Source organism: Gambusia affinis, linkage group LG13 (genome assembly GCF_019740435.1).
Source record: "Gambusia affinis linkage group LG13, SWU_Gaff_1.0, whole genome shotgun sequence".
Lineage (NCBI taxonomy): Eukaryota > Metazoa > Chordata > Actinopteri > Cyprinodontiformes > Poeciliidae > Gambusia > Gambusia affinis.
In genome coordinates, this window is record NC_057880.1 from 27,470,163 (window position 1) to 27,488,143 (window position 17,981).

At 46.0% G+C, this 17,981-nt stretch overlaps 1 protein-coding gene across 1 annotated transcript in view; it reads right to left on the reverse strand.

The window, feature by feature from the left end:
• Positions 1-17,981, reverse strand: part of LOC122842766 (spectrin beta chain, non-erythrocytic 1-like) — a 76,661-nt gene that overhangs the window by 51,823 nt on the left and 6,857 nt on the right. Inside the window, exon 2 of the mRNA XM_044136910.1 lies at positions 5,368-5,641. Within this exon, the coding sequence (XP_043992845.1) occupies positions 5,368-5,515 (148 nt within the window). The 5' untranslated portion in view covers positions 5,516-5,641. The remainder of the gene's footprint in view (positions 1-5,367; positions 5,642-17,981) is intronic.

Consider the following 17,981-nt stretch of genomic DNA (forward strand, 5'->3'; position numbering starts at 1 on the left):
CTAAACCCGACGACACCCTCACCGGTCAAACATCCACCAGCCACTCGCTGAATTTCACACAGAGACGCCACCTCAGCCTGCACAGGGTTGAGTAGCATTCCAGGGAGGTCACGACCCCCAGAACCCAGAGGGGAGACCAGGGTCCAACCGGTCCACCCGGGTCCAACCGGGTCCACCTCCCACACCACTGGAAACATGTCCCACTTTAATTCAGCTGCTGCTGTTCTTATCAGACTTTATTTACTCAGAACCGGGTCAGAACCAGGTCAAGGTTCTGCTGCTTTATCTTCCTCTTATCGGGAAGTACTTAAGGTTGAACCAGGAACTGAAGTGTAGAAAAGGGAAAGCAGAGTTTATCTAATCTCATGTTGTAACGTCCATCTGGGCTGATAAGAGCGTTCCTGACTGGGAGGAAGAAAAACTGGGAAAACTGGAGATAAAAGTTCAGAAAAACTGAAAATCTGGGAAAACTGGAGATAAAAGTTCAGAAAAACTGAAACAACTGAAGAACTGAGCAGTAAAGAATGAGGACCTGCAGCGTGAGCTTTCTCTTCACCAACCAGGAAGAAAAACATTCCCAGCATTCCAACCTGTGGTATTCCAAACAGGAAGTGACACACAGTCCTCTCTGTGGGGAACCGGACCGGTTCTGGTTCTAATTATGGATCCATCGAGTGTCTCTTCAATAAAACAGACAGATTCTGATCCCTGATCATCTGATCCAAATGGATCCACACAGTCATTCCTGATCAGAACCAGGTAAATTGGACCCGGCTCTGATGGTAAATCAGAACCGGGTTTAGTTCAGTTTATTTATATGAAGCTGCTGCAGAACTGAACTGAATCCGAGACAAACGGATCCAGTTCAGCTGCAGAAGTTCTGATCCGACTCCATATCATTCCCATTCAGTCCAGTTCTGGCCAGTTCAACTGAGATTATGATGCTAATCCCAGCAGATTATATCAGGCTGAGGAACAAGAAGAAAGCTGCAGCAGAAGCAGAGCCGGTTTATCTGCAGTTATGATGTAATGACCTTTGACCTGCCTCATTGCTGAAACACGATAAACTGATGAACAGGAAACAGCTGAAGGTCATCCGGTGACCTTCAGGGTGACTGATGGACAGAGAGTCTGTTGGAACCGAGCCATCGGGTCCGGATGAGAACCAGACCCGATGCATGCTGGATTACTTCCCAGCATGCATCTCACCTTGATGGTCTGAACTCAGAGTGGGAGGAGAAGCTTCAGCTCTGAGTGGAAGTCGATCAGGCTGTGTCTCCATGGTAACCAGTGGTGTAGTGTTGCTCAGGCTATCATATGGACCACACACACACACACACACACACACACACACACACACACACAGTCAGCTTTCAAGCTCATGAAAGTCAGACATTTTCTACATGATGATTCAACGTTTTCCTCTCCTGATGTTTAGATTCAGAAACAGAGCTGATGGTCAGAAACATTTAGGTCAGAGGTCACCGACCTTCTAGAGACTGGGAGCTGCTTCCCGGGTCCAGAGCAACACGAAGGGCTGCTGGTTTGATTCAGACATAAATATTGTTGTCTCAGCCTTTATAACAATATTAATATATGTATATATGATCATATTAATGATCTACTGACAATAGTTATCAGTAATAATTTATCATGGCAGATATGGTTCATTACTATCATGAGATCAGAAGTTCTTAGTTCAGAGTTGTGAGTTTGATTCCCTGTTGGAGATTTTCTGTCTGATTCTAAATTGTCCAAAGTGACTGAGAGTCTGGATTGTTGCAGCTGCAGCTGAACATCTGGAGGCACTGAGAGATTTTCCTTTAGATACAAACAGAAAAGTTATTATTTTATTATCCAACCCTCTTTACTATTAACTAAACTGTGGAGAGAAGAGAAAATTATTTTGTGTCAAAAAAGCTAAGGGTTAATTTAAAGCAACACAGATTTCAATTGTTTAATTGTTTTAATAGCAATTTTTTAGTCTTTGATAGTCTGAATATAAAACTTAACTTCATTGTAAAATGCAGCAAGGCAGGTAGAGGAAACCCAATGAATATGATATTTAGCTAGTGACAGTAAAGGATTGATGAGAAACTCTGAGCTGTTGAGCTTTTAGTGAGTTTTCCCATAACAGGATAAATTGTGCTGCTATGTTGTTGTGGATCCTCCTGTCGTTCATTTTGATCAGAAAAAGAGCCAAGCTGACAAATAAACAAAAGCAAACTGATCAATAAGAGTTAAGCTTTGACGTGACCTTTGACCCCCACAGACTCAGATGTGCGCTACGTACAAGATGTTTTGACAAAAAGATCTGGTTTTTTTTCTCCACAATTGTGTTAATTGGAAAGAGAGTTAGATAATAAAAATTTCAGAAATTATACTTTTCATTTTTTACTTCAAGGAAAATCTTAAGGTAGGCAGAGAGGGAGCAGCCTGCAGGCGCTGCCGCCCTCCGATAAAACCCTGCAGGCTTCTGTGCAGTTCTGAACTTTAACTGTAGAAAAGAGTTTTATGCATAAAGCAATTTATTTTTTTATTTTTCTTCCCCACCAGGGGGTCTTTTTGTGGGCTCTAGTGTCCCTTATACCACAGTAGGCTGACAGCGGCAAATGTCGTCAGGTCCGGGAATCAAACCCGCGACGGCCGCGTCGAGGACTGAAGGCCTCCAAACTTGGGGCGCGCTCCGGTGGCGTAGAGGTTAGCGCGCCCCATAAAGCAATATATTTAAATGTTTTTTATAATTAAATTTTTTAAAAACTCTAAATATAAACAATTGTTATTAATTCAATGTAAAAGCATTAAATTAAATAATTTCTTTGGCAGTGCTCCCTAATGACAATGGCTATTTTTAGAACTTGCTCCTCGGGCGACCGGGGGCCCGCGGGCCCCATGTTGGTGACCCCTGGTCTAAAGAGAAACTTCTCAACAGCTGAAGAAACTCTGAGATAAAATAAAATCTTTACTGCGACAATCTGTCAACATCAGGACTTCAGTTTGATCCATAAACACACAGACCTTCATGTTTCTTGTTTTGTTGAACTCTGTAGTTGCAGCAGTTGCTCTGTAGCATCTGCTGCCCTCTGTGAACAGTCTGACTCTACTGGATCAAACATGTAGAGTTCACAGAGTCCTGCTGATGAACTGGACCGGTGAGCGGGGAGCCGATACAGAGATGAACGATCCATTGGGTCTCTGTCTCTTTAAGAAGGAACCAGGGAGTGGGGACGATGTTCATCTGAGCCGTTTTGCTCAGCGGAGTGGTTGCCATGGAGACTAAAGGATTTCTCAATCTGATGAGGGGATAGCATCGTAACATGATCAGCAGCTAAGAGAAACAGGTTTTTCATGCTACTGTCCCTTTAAGGCTCTGGGTTCTGCTGGAGCTCCAAGGCAGGAAGGATGCCGGTTCAACTCCAGGAGGAGGCGGAGCTTCAGGCTGGATCAGGTCCAAGGAACCAGGAGCAACAACAGCATCTGGAATCTGAAAGGACCCATTGTTCCAGCTCATCAGACCCGTTTCAAGAACCAGGTGACCCAGCTGAGGTCCGATCAGAACCACCAAGAACCCTTCAAACCGCCACTGAAACAGAAACCAACCACTCAACTCATGGACCAGGGTTCTGACTGGGCCAGAGGGAAACCCACTGACTGGTTCCTAACAGAGCGGTCCGGTACTCGGGTCCAATCAGAGCTTCCAGCAGAACATTCTTCAGTTAATCAGTTTAAGAAGCAGAAAGATGATTTAATGAGAGCTGAGCGCCGGGCCCCGGGCCCCGCCCTGCCCCCCCGTAAACAGGCTGCTGCATATTTAACACGGCAGGACGCTGAATTATTTAGAGCGCGCACACACACACACACAGATACACACACACACACACACACACAGATACAGTCACACACACAGATACACACACACACACACAGATACAGTCACACACACAGATACACAGTCACACACAGATACACACACACACACACACAGCATCAGACTGATGAAGAGGAGTTATTGTTGCTGTTTGGACACGATGAAGATGGGGCGTCAGAAAAACTGAAAACACGACCTGAGATAATCTGGATTATAATCTGGATTATTACCGACAACCACTAATAAAATAATCCCAGATTCATGTCGACCAGCAGGGATCAACTGGAGGAACCAGACATAAAGTTATTATTCACTGGTTAATAAACAATAATTATGGAAAACCCGGAACAGAAAACTCAGATCCATGATGTTTATGGGAATATTTTGTAGAACTGTGGATAATCTGGGGATGTCGGTTCTCCTGCAGCTCGCTAGCGCCCCCTACTGGACCGAGCTGGGTGACTCCTGTAGAGCTGATGAAGCTGCTCTCAGGTTAAATCCTGTTCTGGATTCAGAGCTTCAGCTTGAGGAGCAGAAAGCTTGTTTAACTCAGAACCACTACTGTTCAGAACCACCACCGTGCTGCAGCTGGGAACCGAGAGAAATCAGAAAACCAGCCACAGAAACCAAGATTAACTCCAGCTTTACTTCAATAACAAGTTAAAGAGCTTCTGCTGAGGAGATGCATCTCAATTCTGACCCAAACAGCTCCAGAACCTTCCTGTTACCAGGCAGAACCGGCAGGTTTCTTTAATGTGTCCATTTTCACTCAGGTTTGGTTTAATCTGCTGAACATTTAGATAAATATGTTTACCTCCAATCTGATCCTGATCTTCCAGAAAAACTATAACCACCATAAAAAACCTTCCTGTTCCCAGTTTCATGCCTCATGTAAGCCTGGGGTTCCCAAAGTGGGGGTGAGGGACCCCCAGGGGGCACGAGACACCAAGCAGAGGGTCCAATGGTGATTTCAGAATCATCATGATCGTAATGATCCCTCAGCTTTATGAAAACACTAAATGAATAACTTTATCATGTGAAATGAAGTTAATTAATGTCCCATTAAATATTGGACTACAGCTCTTAAATTATAAAATAAAAGGTCAAAAAATCCATAAAAACTGTAATTTAATTCTATATTCATGTATTTACTAAATTAATAGAGAATTAAGTAAATAAATTCATGTGGGTCACCAGGTTACCAATAACTGTTCAGTTCCTGTTTTCTGGCAAATTACAGGGTTCAAAGTTTGAGAACCTCTCCTCTAGGGGGCGCTGAGCATGTAAATGAGTAGAAATCTGACTAGAAATCAACCAGAAGAAGAAGAACTACCAGCAGGATAACCAGAGATATTAAATACATTTCTCCTCCAGCAGATGAAGCTGGAGGCTCTCAGAGAGGAGAGTTTAAAGAGACAGGATATATCCTCATCCCAGTCCAACCAGCAGCTCCAGTGTAACCAGTATAACCATTTAACCAGTATAACCAGCAGTCCTACCTGCCAGAGCCTTGATGCGTGAGCGCTCAAAGAGGCGGGCCGAGCTGTTCTCGTTGTCCCAGTCGTCGGCGTCCCAGCGGTTGTTGACGCCGTCGCTGTACTGCTGCTGGATCTCCATGTGGTCGAACTCCGCCGCCACCGACGTCATGATGACCTCGCCGTGACTCCGCCCCCGCCGCCGCTCGCTGCTCCGCCCACCTGTTATCTGCTGCGGGGATCAGCGGCACCCTCTGAGAACGGCTCTGATTGGCCGGCCGGGACGACTGGAGGAAACCTGCAGGGACAGAGAGACAGTCAGTGAAGCACGGAGGAGGAGTGATGCTGCGGGATATCAGCTCATCTATTCACCAGACTGTTCTAGAGTCCAATACAACCACTGACACAACCAACCGGGCCATCAGAACTCAGCAGCACAAAAGAACAGATAGAAATGTGTAGAGATGGCCTAGTCCAAGGGTGGGCAACTCCAGGCCTGGAGGGCCGGTCTCCTGAAACCTTTAGATGTGTCTTCAACATACTTCAACACACCTGAGTCAAATAATGAGATCATTAGCAGAACCTGACTGCACTGAGGAGGAGATTCAGCTGTTGGACCAGAGAGACTCCAAGAGCTGCAGGACAGCGACCCTCCAGGACCAGGACTGCCCACCCCTGGCCTAGTCAAAGCCCAACCCTCTAACTGAAACACTGATAAACTGAGGTGGGAGAGCTGAGCAGGAACCTCAGTGAGCTGATCTGGACCAGAACCACAGAACCAGGAGCTGCTGGATCATGGGCTGTACTTAGTTTACTGATGGGTGTACTTAGTTTAATGCAGCAGCCTCCCAGGTCAACATCTGTTGATGTTTCTACACCTGGTTACCAGTCATGTGACTGGAGCTCTGCTCTGTGATTGGCTGCAGCCTGACTCTAACCTGGGTGCTGAGGGAGCGCTGCCCCCTGCTGGTGAAACCAGGTCACTGCAGGACATCAGAGCAGCAGGATGAAACCTGGTAGTGCAGAGATGCAGTTAGTGCTGTTGCTAGGCAACGTTCACTCTGATTTATAAACTGTAAAGCTTCCTGGTTGGTAAACGGAGTCAGAGCTCCTCTGTAAAGAAAGAGACAGAAGTACAAAAAGAAAGATAGGATGATGTAAAGAAAGAAAGATCTAAAAAAAAGGAAGAAAGAAAAATGTACAGAAACAGACATTTTTTAAGACCTAAAATCTTTTTATTTTTTTCCTCTCTTTATTCAGCTCCAGCTGATCAGATTCAGTTTAAATTTTCTTTGCAACGTTTTGAGTCACCGGTCTCTTGATTGACCCCAGGTGCACTTGAGGCCCCGCCCACTAATCCTCAAACTGTCCAATCAGAGGAGGCGACTGTCAGAGCAGGAAGTGAAGCAGCTGAGACACTTGGTAACTTCCTCCCACTCAGAGCTCAGCAACCAGTGAGTGGAGCTGCTGGTGTTGCTACGCTAAAAATATGCCGATGATGATGGTGGGACCAGAACACACACACACACACACACACACACACACACACACACACACACGGCGCCATGACAACCGCCTGCAGTAGTAAAGCGTTTCTGCAGTTTGGAGATCTGGACTCAGTTCTGATGACATCATCACGTTTATGTGTCAGAACAAAATGAACCAAACTGAACATCAAAGGGGAAATGAAGGACTCTGATTGGTCAATCTGCAGCGTCTGCTGAAATATGGAAATAAATATTCATCTGTTCGGTTCAACAATTTAGTAAAAATGTAAAAATAATTTAAACCTCATCTCCATAACCAATAGAAAAGATGTTCTGTTCACTAATAAATAGAACCGGATCAGAACCGGAACAGAACTAGATCTGACTCCAGTGACGAATCGGTCTGAGTGGTTCAACCTTTCAAAATAAAAGAATATACAAGTCCGGACGTCTCTACCTGTAGCCATGCTTTACTACTCTGATCCAACTGGATCCTACATTTCCCATGATGCATCACTGCTGCCCCCAGATCTGATCCAGGTCCAGATTTTCCTCTGAGGCTTTTAATAAATCTGTGATCAAAGAAAGCTGTTATTTCTGAACTCTTCCTCATCATCATCATCATCATCAGGCCTTCTTCATCATCATCATCATCTTCATCATCATCATCATCATCATGCTCCTCCTCCTCCTCAGCTTCTCTTCATCATCATCATCCTTCTCATCCTCAGTTTAAAGCGTTTTAGCAGGTCGGGTTATTTCTGACCAGGGAGGCGAAACGATGTTCTAGAGAGAATGCAGCAGAAACTCATCTGATCCGGATCAGAACCGGATCATCAACCAGCTGATCTCTGAGGACCAATCAGAAAGCAGACAGAGCAAACTGATGGAGGATCTGATTGGTTCAGGTTCATGAGTTCAGTTCAACCTCAGAAAGTTCAAGAACCAGAACCAGAACCGGTCCGGTCCGTCCCTTCCTGTCTCTGTCCTTGTTCTTCAGTAAATCAGCCATTACCCTGCAAAATGCCACGTCTCCATGGTAACGCCGTCCCAGCATGCACTGCGGCAGCAGCAACTCATCAGGCTGCCGACAGCGGCACAAAGACCCGACTGGGAGACGAACTTTAACTGGGCCGGAGGCCAGAGTTTAACTGGGAGCGCTGGTTCTGGAGAACCTTTCTAACTTCTGGTTCTGATCCAAACTATGATCCGCTGAGCCTGCAGGTTCTGATCCGAGCGGACAGAAACCTCTCTGGCTCTTTCACGTTTCAAGCATCAGCTGATCGCCATGGCAACCACAGTGCTGCAGAAACCCACGCTGCTCTCAGCCGCCCACGCCGCTCTCCAGAACCGCTCACATCAGAGCAGAACCTCCGACTGCAGCAGGAGCAGACGGGTCGGGCCCGATTGTTCTGCTGCCGGTAAAACCACAGGTTACCATGGAAACGGTTCTCCCATGTTCTGCCGATCCAAACTGAGCATTACATCATTACCGGACCCGTCCAGAACCAGACGGGCTGCTGCAGGTCTCACTGAGGTCCGCTCAGCCTTCACTGCACTGCGCCGCTGGTTCTGGAGAACTGGGTCGGAGAGGAGGTGGGACGTCATCCATCACTGCCTCTGCAGCTTTAACTAGGCCACAGACACCCATGTAGGACAGCAGCAGCCATCTGACCCGGTACCAGCAGAACCACACCGACCCAGAGCAGGAGGAGGACGCTGATGGACCCGAACCTCCAGAGACCCCGATCCTCTGGTTCTGATCCAGAAGCTGCTGCCACACAGAGACAGAAGAGAGGAAATGACCCAAAACAGACGTAACCATGGAAACCAGGCCCGCTTTCAGCAGAGAGCTGAGCAGGTTCTACTGGGCCGACAGCCGGACCACAGAGTCCACCAGACCGGAGCAACAGAACCAGTTCAACTGAACAGGAGCAACAGAACCGGGTCTGAGTTTAAAACGAGTTTCAGTTCAAACATGATTCAGCTGCAGCACGTTCAGCAGAGCAGGAACCAGTCAGAACCTGTTAGAACCTGTTAGAACCAGTCAGAACCTGTTAGAACCTGTTAGAACCTGTCAGAACCAGTCAGAAAAATATAGCAGCAGTCAGATCCAGTCAGAACCAGAACCTCCTCCCTCCATCCTCTGCAGGACTCTCTCCCTGTAATCAGGTTAGCTGCTCCCTGCTAATGCACTTAGCGGTTGCTATGGTTACCGCGATGAATGGATAGATAAACGGGGCAGAAACAGAACCGGCCCTGAAGTTCTCACTGACTCCTATATAAAGACCAAAGAACTTTCTGGATCAGACCATTCGGTTCTGATGAACTTCACTGATCATCACTAATAAATCAATCAATAATCTATCAATACTCTGTGATCCTAACTGTGATAGTTAGGATCCTGGTCCAGTGAGGGATACCGAGGCAGAACCTCCTGCTCTATGAGGAGATTTCTGATCCGGCTGGATCCGACCAGTTCTGATCCAAACTGTGGGGAAACAGAACCAGATCAACAGTTGATGTTGTGGGTTAGCTAATATCTAATAATCTATAACTCATTAATTATAGATTATCTCAGTGATGATTATGGAAGGTCTAGGTGTTTACAGTCTGAGGATCAGAACCATTTCCATGTTTACTACAACACCCTCTTGGTTGCCTAGCAACAGACCTTAAAGTCATGTTAGCAGCATGTATCCACAACACCAGGTAAAACGCTCGTTAAGTCCAGCAGCCAATCAGCGACTCCTCTTCGTCCAGAGGTGAGGAAGACTACTTCCTGCAGTTCAAACTGAGCACCAGAACGAAGAACGAGGATCCAACTGAATTCTGGTTCTGCAGGAGTTTTGTCCCCCACTGTCGCCTCATGCTTGATCTGCAGAGGAAATGACTCGGTCCAATCAGCTGCAGACTTTTAAATAAAAAGGTTTTTGTCTTTTAATCTTGTTTTTGTTTTCTGTCTGGTTCTAGCACATTATTATGAACAAACTTAAGGTTATAATCAACTGAACCAAACTAGAAAGCATAACAAGAATTTTATAAACTTCATGTTGGATCTCATTTCATTCTCCAGGTTTCTAGTGATCCACATGCTGGTTCTGTCAGAGGACCAGACGGAACCAAACAGTTCTGAACGGGTCGCAGACGTTCAGTCATTTCCAGGGGGCCTCTCTGCTCCACCATGTGAGAAAACATCCAACACACTCACACACACTCCTGATAACAAAGAGTGAAGGAATAAAGGCCGAAAGCAGAGGAATGTGTCGGCAGCCAGAGAGGATGAGATCACGGGAGAGAGAGAGGGAGGGGCGGGCGAGGGAGAGGGCGGGCGAGGAAGGAGAGAGAGAGCTGACCTGGTTTCCATCTGTTAATAACATCTGATCTGCAGCAGTCAGACTGTGATTGCTCCCACATGGAGGGAAGCTAAAAGCTGGTTAATTATTAATACCAGCAGCAGGAAATCTATACTGATCAATACTGATCAATACCGATCAATGCATGTAAATAAGAGAAGCTGTCCACTGGGTGGGTCCAGGTCAGAACCAGCATCCGGTGTGGATGGAAACCAACACAGTCTGAGGACAATTCATTACATTAAAACATGCAGATAAACACGTTTAGAAAGAAAATAAACATTTCAGGCCTCAAAGTCAACAGATTCATTCCTTTAGTGAACGTTTGATCCTTTAGAGCAAAGGATGAATCTGCAGCTAAAAGGTCCAAACAGGAACATGTGAAAAGTTCAGCGCAGAGCTGATCTATTGATTAATTATTGGGTTAATCGGTTAAGAACTGGATCCAAAAGATGATTGACAGGAGATTTATTTCCTGAATGCGAACCAGGTGAGTTTTGGGATCTGATTTACAGAGAGAAGGTTTTTACCTTAAATGTCAAATATTCATATCTGTTGTTCAGCTTTGATTCTGTCAGCAAATGTTTGTAGCAATCAGTTAATCGATCACTGAATTAGTTGATGATTATTTCAAAAACAATAATAAAATAACACTCTGCTTTCTGATTGGACAGCTTCAGTTAGAAACAGAAACGGATCCAGGACACTTCAGGGTCTCACAGAGTGTGGGAACTCTGAGCTTTTGGAGGAACATTAGTACAGATACTGGTTCAGTAGCTTTTAATGGGCTAACTGGGTTAAACCCATACTGCTTCACCAGTAAAAATAATAATAAATCTTTTTCTAAAGTTTTATATGACAATGCAACAAAGTAGAAAAAATTGTAATAGTTGATCATTTTCTCCTCCATGAAACAATCAGTTTACAATTTCTGTTAGCCGCCATTAGCCTCTCATAGGGGGGTTGCCACATGCAGCTTCCATAAGCCTCTAATGGTCCCGGTTAGCCTGTTAGCCCCTGTTATCCCCGTTAGCCCCAGTTACCCCCCGTTAGCTCCCGTTAGCCCCAGTTACCCCCGTTAGCCCCAGTTACCCCTGGTTAGCCCCAGTTAGCCGCCATTAGCCTCTCATAGGGGGGTTGCCACATGCAGCTTCCATAAGCCTCTAATGGTCCCGGTTAGCCTGTTAGCCCCTGTTATCCCCGTTAGCCCCAGTTACCCCCCGTTAGCTCCCGTTAGCCCCAGTTACCCCCATTAGCCCCAGTTACCCCTGGTTAGCCCCAGTTACCCCCGTTAGCCCCAGTTAGCTCCCGTTAGCCCCAGTTACCCCCGTTAGCCCCTGTTAGCCCTGGTTACCCCTCCCCCCGTTAGCCCCAGTTACCCCTGGTTAGCCCCAGTTACCCCTGTTATCCCCGTTAGCCCCAGTTACCCCCCGTTAGCTCCCGTTAGCCCCAGTTACCCCCGTTAGCCCCAGTTACCCCTGGTTAGCCCCAGTTACCCCTGGTTAGCCCCCGTTAGCCCCAGTTACTCCCGTTAGCCCCAGTTACCCCCGTTAGCTCCAGTTAGCTCCCGTTAGCCCCAGTTACCCCCGTTAGCTCCCGTTAGCCCCAGTTACCCCTAGTTAGCCCCCGTTAGCCCCAGTTACTCCCGTTAGCCCCAGTTAGCTCCCGTAAATCCATATTTGATAGCTTCCCTGTGCATTATTGATGTGGCCGTGTTAGCCCGCTCATGCGTGTCTGAAGATCCTGAATGTTACTCAGGACCAGCTGGAGCGTGATATTAATAATTAATAAACATCCTGAGTGCTGAACGCAGCTCGTCAATAACAGCAACACTTTAACCAACAGCAGCTTAATGTTCTGAACAGTTGGTAGTTTATTCACGTAGCTCCAGGTCTACTGGTTAAACTGGTTTCATGGTTGGTTTTTTAGGATTCCTGGAGGAGTTTTTATTTAATTTCTATTGATTTATTAATCTGCAGCTCTTTTAAAGTTTTATTTATGATTCTTTTACTAATATTTAATGTTTTATTGATCTCTAGATTGTTGAATGTGATCCAGAAGTTTGCTGCGGACCAACAGAGAGGTCACTGCTGCTGAAGTGGGCCGGGCCTGGTTCTGTTCTGAACACAGGAAGCCTGTCTCACACACTCACACACACACACACACACACACACACACCCACACACACAGGCAGGGTGTGTGTGGAGCTGAAGTGGTTTGCATCGTGAGAACATTGAAGTTTCTGTTCAGGAAGGAATCTTGGTTCCCACTGTGGACACAGACAGGATGTCCAAATATGGACATGTTGACTGAATCTGAGACGTTGTGACATCACAGCCCATACCAGGATGAACGGTTCTGGGTCCAGAACCAGAACCACGAGGAAAACATCCAGAACAAACTAACCTGCTGAGGATCAGGAAACATTTGATGTTTTATTGAAGCTGAAACCAAAAGTTTCTCCTGCAGAAGCAGAAAAAAAATTAAACCTGTAAAATAATCAAACTGATCACTTCCTGGATAAGGAGGTTCTGGTTCTGGACCGCGGGTCGTCATGATGAGGAGCAGACAATCCCTGGAAACCCAGCAGAACTCTCCAGGTTTTCCTGGAATGTGTCTGAAGCTCAGCCTGGGACCGGACCGGACCGGACCGGACCGGACCGCCCTGCTGGGTCCAAACTCCCCGCTGCTCTTCCTCCCATTATGAAATTAAAGAAACAACGAACCGGGTTGGACTGGGCCGAGCCGGGTCCTCCTCCTGTCCAAACAAACAGAGCCCAGCCTCTGCACCAGCAGAACCAGAACCGACCCAGAAATCCTCTCAGGGAGCTGCTTGTTTGTTTTAACGAGCCTCCAGGAATGCTTTACATCAGAAAAGGTCAAAGGTCAGTTGGCTGCAGGTTTTAATTAGAGCTGTATCAGATGGACCCAAACAGAAAGTTCTGAGAGAACCAGCTAATCGGACCCGTTACAGTAACTAATGCAGCTGGACCATAATTTACACCGTCTTTAAAATTATTATCCAAGTGATTTTTTCTCAGATTTTCTTAAATGTTCAATTCAAATGATGGTCAGTATAATTATCAAGTCATGAACTTTTACAGTATAAATCAGATTTTACTGAACAAAGATCCCCATGACAACAGGATTTGTTTCAAAAATAAAAAACTCAAAATGTTCCAAATTATTCTGCACAGCATTTTATGGATTATAAAGAACTGCAGACGGTCATTCTGTGAATGTGCAGCATCACATGTACTAAAATCAGAGTTATTTCAGTCAGAGACATCTTAACAGAACCGGTTCCATCTTAACAGAACCGGTTCCATCTTAACAGAACCGGTTCCATGTTAACAGAACCGGTTCCATCTTAACAGAACCTTCTCTGGTATCAGAACAATTCTTCATCCTTTAACTTTGAGTTTGTGGAAAGTTTCTGTTGAATTTCTCTGCAGGACGTCAGAAAACCTTCCAGAGCTGCTGGTTGATCTGAACTGGATTCAGATCTTCTGCTGGAGGAAAGTCCAGAGGTTCTCAGTAGGGTTGGGGTCAGAGGTCAGAGGAGGATGGTGACCTCACCATGAGTTTCTGCCCATAGCAGCCGATGACTCAGTGGTTTTCCTTCAGCATCAGATGGTTCATCGTCTTTCTGAACCAAGACAGAAAGTGATCAGTCAGAAAGTCCAGATACTTTGCTGAGGTCATTTTCACACCTTCATGGACTCTGAAGGGGCCGACCAGCTCTCTCTCTCTCTCTCTCTCTCTCTTCTCTCTCTTCTCTCTCTTCTCTCTCTCTCTCTCTCTCTCCTCTCTCTCTCTCCCTCCCCCCATGATGTCGGCCCACAGCATGACTCCACCTCCTCCTTGCTGACGTATTGGGTCATGGTGGTCGTCCACCACTGATCCATTACTGCGTCCATCTGGACCATCCAGGGTTGCCCAGCAGTCATCAGTGAACAAATCTGTTAGAAAATGAATCTTCCTGTCTGGCTGGGCCCACTGGGACCGGTTCTGCCTGTGAGTTCTGGTTAGGGGCCCAATAGTCGGTTGATGCTCCTCTGGAGGATCCTCCACCTTGAGGCTCCAGCAGCTTCTAATAACTGTTTGCTGCTTTTTAAGGACATTTTAACATTTGATTCTGGATCCCATCAATGTGTCCAACAGAAACTTTCCTCATTCTGCCTTCATCTGGACAAACCATCTTTGTTCTGAATCAGCCATAAATCTCTCCAGATCCATCAGAACCGCATCATGTCGCCTCCAGCAGGATTTTTCCCATCAGCCAGTGGCCCAGTCAAAGCGCTGTGGGGAAACCCGTCCTCAGTGGACAGATGCAGCGATTGTGGCTGCAGACAGCAGCTCCTCTGGACGGCGCCGGCGGCCCGGTTCTGTTCTCATTCTAATTGGGTTAAACTCAGAGATTCTTCTGGTTCCTCCCAGCAGGATGACCTCCCTGTGACCTGCAGGCTGCTGGGACACAGACTGCTACAGCTGTAAAAACGCTTCAACAGCAGAAGAAGAATGCTCTGTTACAGCGGGGCGATCGGGGGGGGGAGAGAGAGGACAGCAGGAGACAAGATGGCCGCCAGCTGATCCAGATCAACGGAGGTCAAGAGGTCGTCCTCATCTGTCCATCTAAGGAGGACGAGTCTCTGGTACAGGAGCCTGAGAGGGACATGCTCATGTCCTCCAGCTGAGGGAACCAACCTGGACCCGTCCGGGTTCTGGTTCTGACCCAAAACCATTTATTTCTCTAAAACGTTACTAAATATAATGAAAAGGTTTAATAGAAAACGGATCATCAGATGGAAACGCAGCACTCTGACCACGAACAACCAGCCTGGAGGCGGGGCTTAGAGTCGTCAATCATCCTCATGTACTCACTGCTAATGTGCTAAAGGCAGAGAAACAACTCACTATCACCAGCAGTCATGCTATCTAGCATTAGCATTCATGACAGGTTATGCTATTTGCAGCGTAGCAGGGAGAGAGGAGGGGAGAGTCTGAGCAGCGCATAAACAAGAGTGATTGACAGCGCTAACTCCCTCCTTGTGGAACTTTTTCATACATTATCTGTCTCATACTGTCACAGCAAGTTAGGTTAAATATATACGTGTAAAAACATTTTTTAATAAAAGTTTCATACTGTAACTTTAATATTCAGCCTGAAACCAGCCCCTCCCCCTCCTGTTGCTGCTCCAGTGACCTGGAGGAGCCGATCCTGGAGTTCAGCCTCCAGAGAGAGAGAGAGGAGAAAATGAGTTTGTATAGGAGGAAGCTCCAGAACGTTTCCTTCATAAACACTCTCTCTCTGTAATTAGCCTCTGTCTGCTCCACCCTTCATCTTCCTCCTCCTCCTATCGACCCACAGCGCTCCGGCCCGACCTTTAGGGACCATCAGGAAGCCCACGGGCCGCTGGTTGCTAGGCAACGTCTCCATGTGGGGAAAACCCGGCTCTATCAGATGAAACATCATGAAAAATAAAGACTGTAAAATGTTTTAAACCCGTCTGGGTTACAGAACGCCTCAGCATGCGAGGCCTGGTTGTCATGGTAACGGTGCCTGCTGCTGCTGTCCAGCAGAGGGCGCTCTCAGAAGCGCTGTGGTCAGGCTGTGCAGCACTCCACACCAAACCAATGCAGGCTGGTGGCTTCAGGAGGAGGAACAGCTGCAGGGAAATATGGCAACCCTACAGCCAATCAACACGGACTATGGCAAACCGTCTGTATATTTAATCCATCACCACATGAGGCCTGGATAGTTTCACATCACAGCTTAGCTCAGTAACAAACTAAATACATCATTAGACCATATAGTTACAGTTTAACATTATACCAAATGTTGATTTTGTATTTTTGAAACACGTTTAAAAGGTTCAGGATCTCTGGATTAGTTTATCGTTTCTGATTTAAACTTTATAATTGCAACACGTGGCACCATTAGGGGTCGCTCTCTCTACAGCCTGAGCCTCCATAAAAGGGAAGTTGGAAGGATGATGGCGAAGCATCAATTTCCTGTGTGTCAGACCAGCTGTGTGTTTGTTGTTTGCTGACTGTGGACTGCAGTGCTGATGGTGTTCAGGTGGTGGCGTTACCTGGGCGTGGTTGTTCGACGCCACATGTAGGTTTTATACTTTTCTCTTTTAATAAAAACTAATTGTATGTTTATATATTGTGTTTTATTTGCCAGGGTTGCACCAGATCGGCTACTCCAAGGTTTGAACTGGGAGTGTTGATTCATGCAATGCAGGTAGGCAGTGTTTTAATGTGTTTTAATGTGTTTTAATGTGTTTTAGGTTGATTTAATTAAAAAGATTTAATAAGCATTTAATCATTTTTGTGTTTTTGTTTTACAGTTTTTGCACTGCCTCCTGCTGTCCTTTTAGCGTTTGGTTTTCCTTTGTTGTTCCGCCCAGTTAGGATTGTTTTCTTCTTGCAGTATTTGTGAAGGCGGGTTGACAACCTGTCATTTATTTTGTTGGTTTCAATTGTTTTGGTCACTTCCATGAATATTTCTATCCTGTTTGGTGTGATCCCCATGTCGGGTTGACAACAAACGGATGTAGTTGGCGGGGAATCCTTTTTATCTATGCAACAATAAATATCAATAATTAACTTAATTCTGGTTGTTGATTATTGTGCTTTGGCTAATCAAGGCTATAACAATAATTAAAATGATTTTAGTTGACTTCATCTTGTCGTTAAATGTTTGCTCTGGTTTAACGTTGTTTATAATCAGATACGTTTGTGTGTGTGTGTGTGTGTGTGTGTTCACCCAGTAACGTTCACACACACAAACAGCAGGAAAATTATTTTCTATAAATCACCAGCAGTCATTCCCAGTTTAACTTCATCGACACGTTCCATCATCTCATCTGGCTCCGATCCAACACCCAGCCCAACGCTGCAATGCATCATGGGTCATCAGATCCAATCGCACAGGACAGGATGTGTGTGTGTGTGTGTAGCGACAGATTCAACCAGACAAATGAAGACTTTCAGGAACACCAACCATGTTCCACATCCCAGTTAAACCAGCAGCTCCCAGTCTCAGCTCTGGTTCCTCCAGCTGACAGTAACCTGAAGCAGATGTCCTCCCCCCAAGGTCGCCCCTCCCCCCGATAGTTCCCAGGATGCCGAGTGTGTCAGCGGGTATTTGTGGGTGAGGGACACACTGCTGTAAAGCTCCTTACCAAACACACACACACACACACACACACACACACACACACACAGTAACATCAGGTTCTTCTGACTGAGCAGATTGTTTCATCTCTTCATGCTGAAGCAGAACAAACGTTCCTGACATCAGATCCTGGAGCAACACACACACACACACACACACACACACACACACACACACACACAGATGAAGTCATGAGGGTTGTGCTGCGGCTCCGCCCTGCTGGTCTCTACTGATGGGTGGAGTCCAGTGATGTAAGCCTTTGTGTCGTCATAGCAACCGTACAGAAAATGACCTCAGCTTCCAGGAACCAAAAGATCCAAAGTTCTGCAATCCGACAACGTTCAGAACCCAAAACAACGTCTGCTCTGCTTAACACGAAAAAAAAACTACATTTATGTGATAATAAAAAAAATTTAAATGAGAAACCAAACAAAAAAACGATGCCAACTGGAGAATTGTTTTTGTACTAAACATTTTCAGTTTAAGAAAAACCTCATCCTGAAAATAATTACAGAATGTGTTGGAGGGCCTAAGTTGTGTTGTTTTTGAATTGCAGTTGATTTGTGGACCACAAACGGCCCCCGGACCACACTTTGGACACTCCTGGTT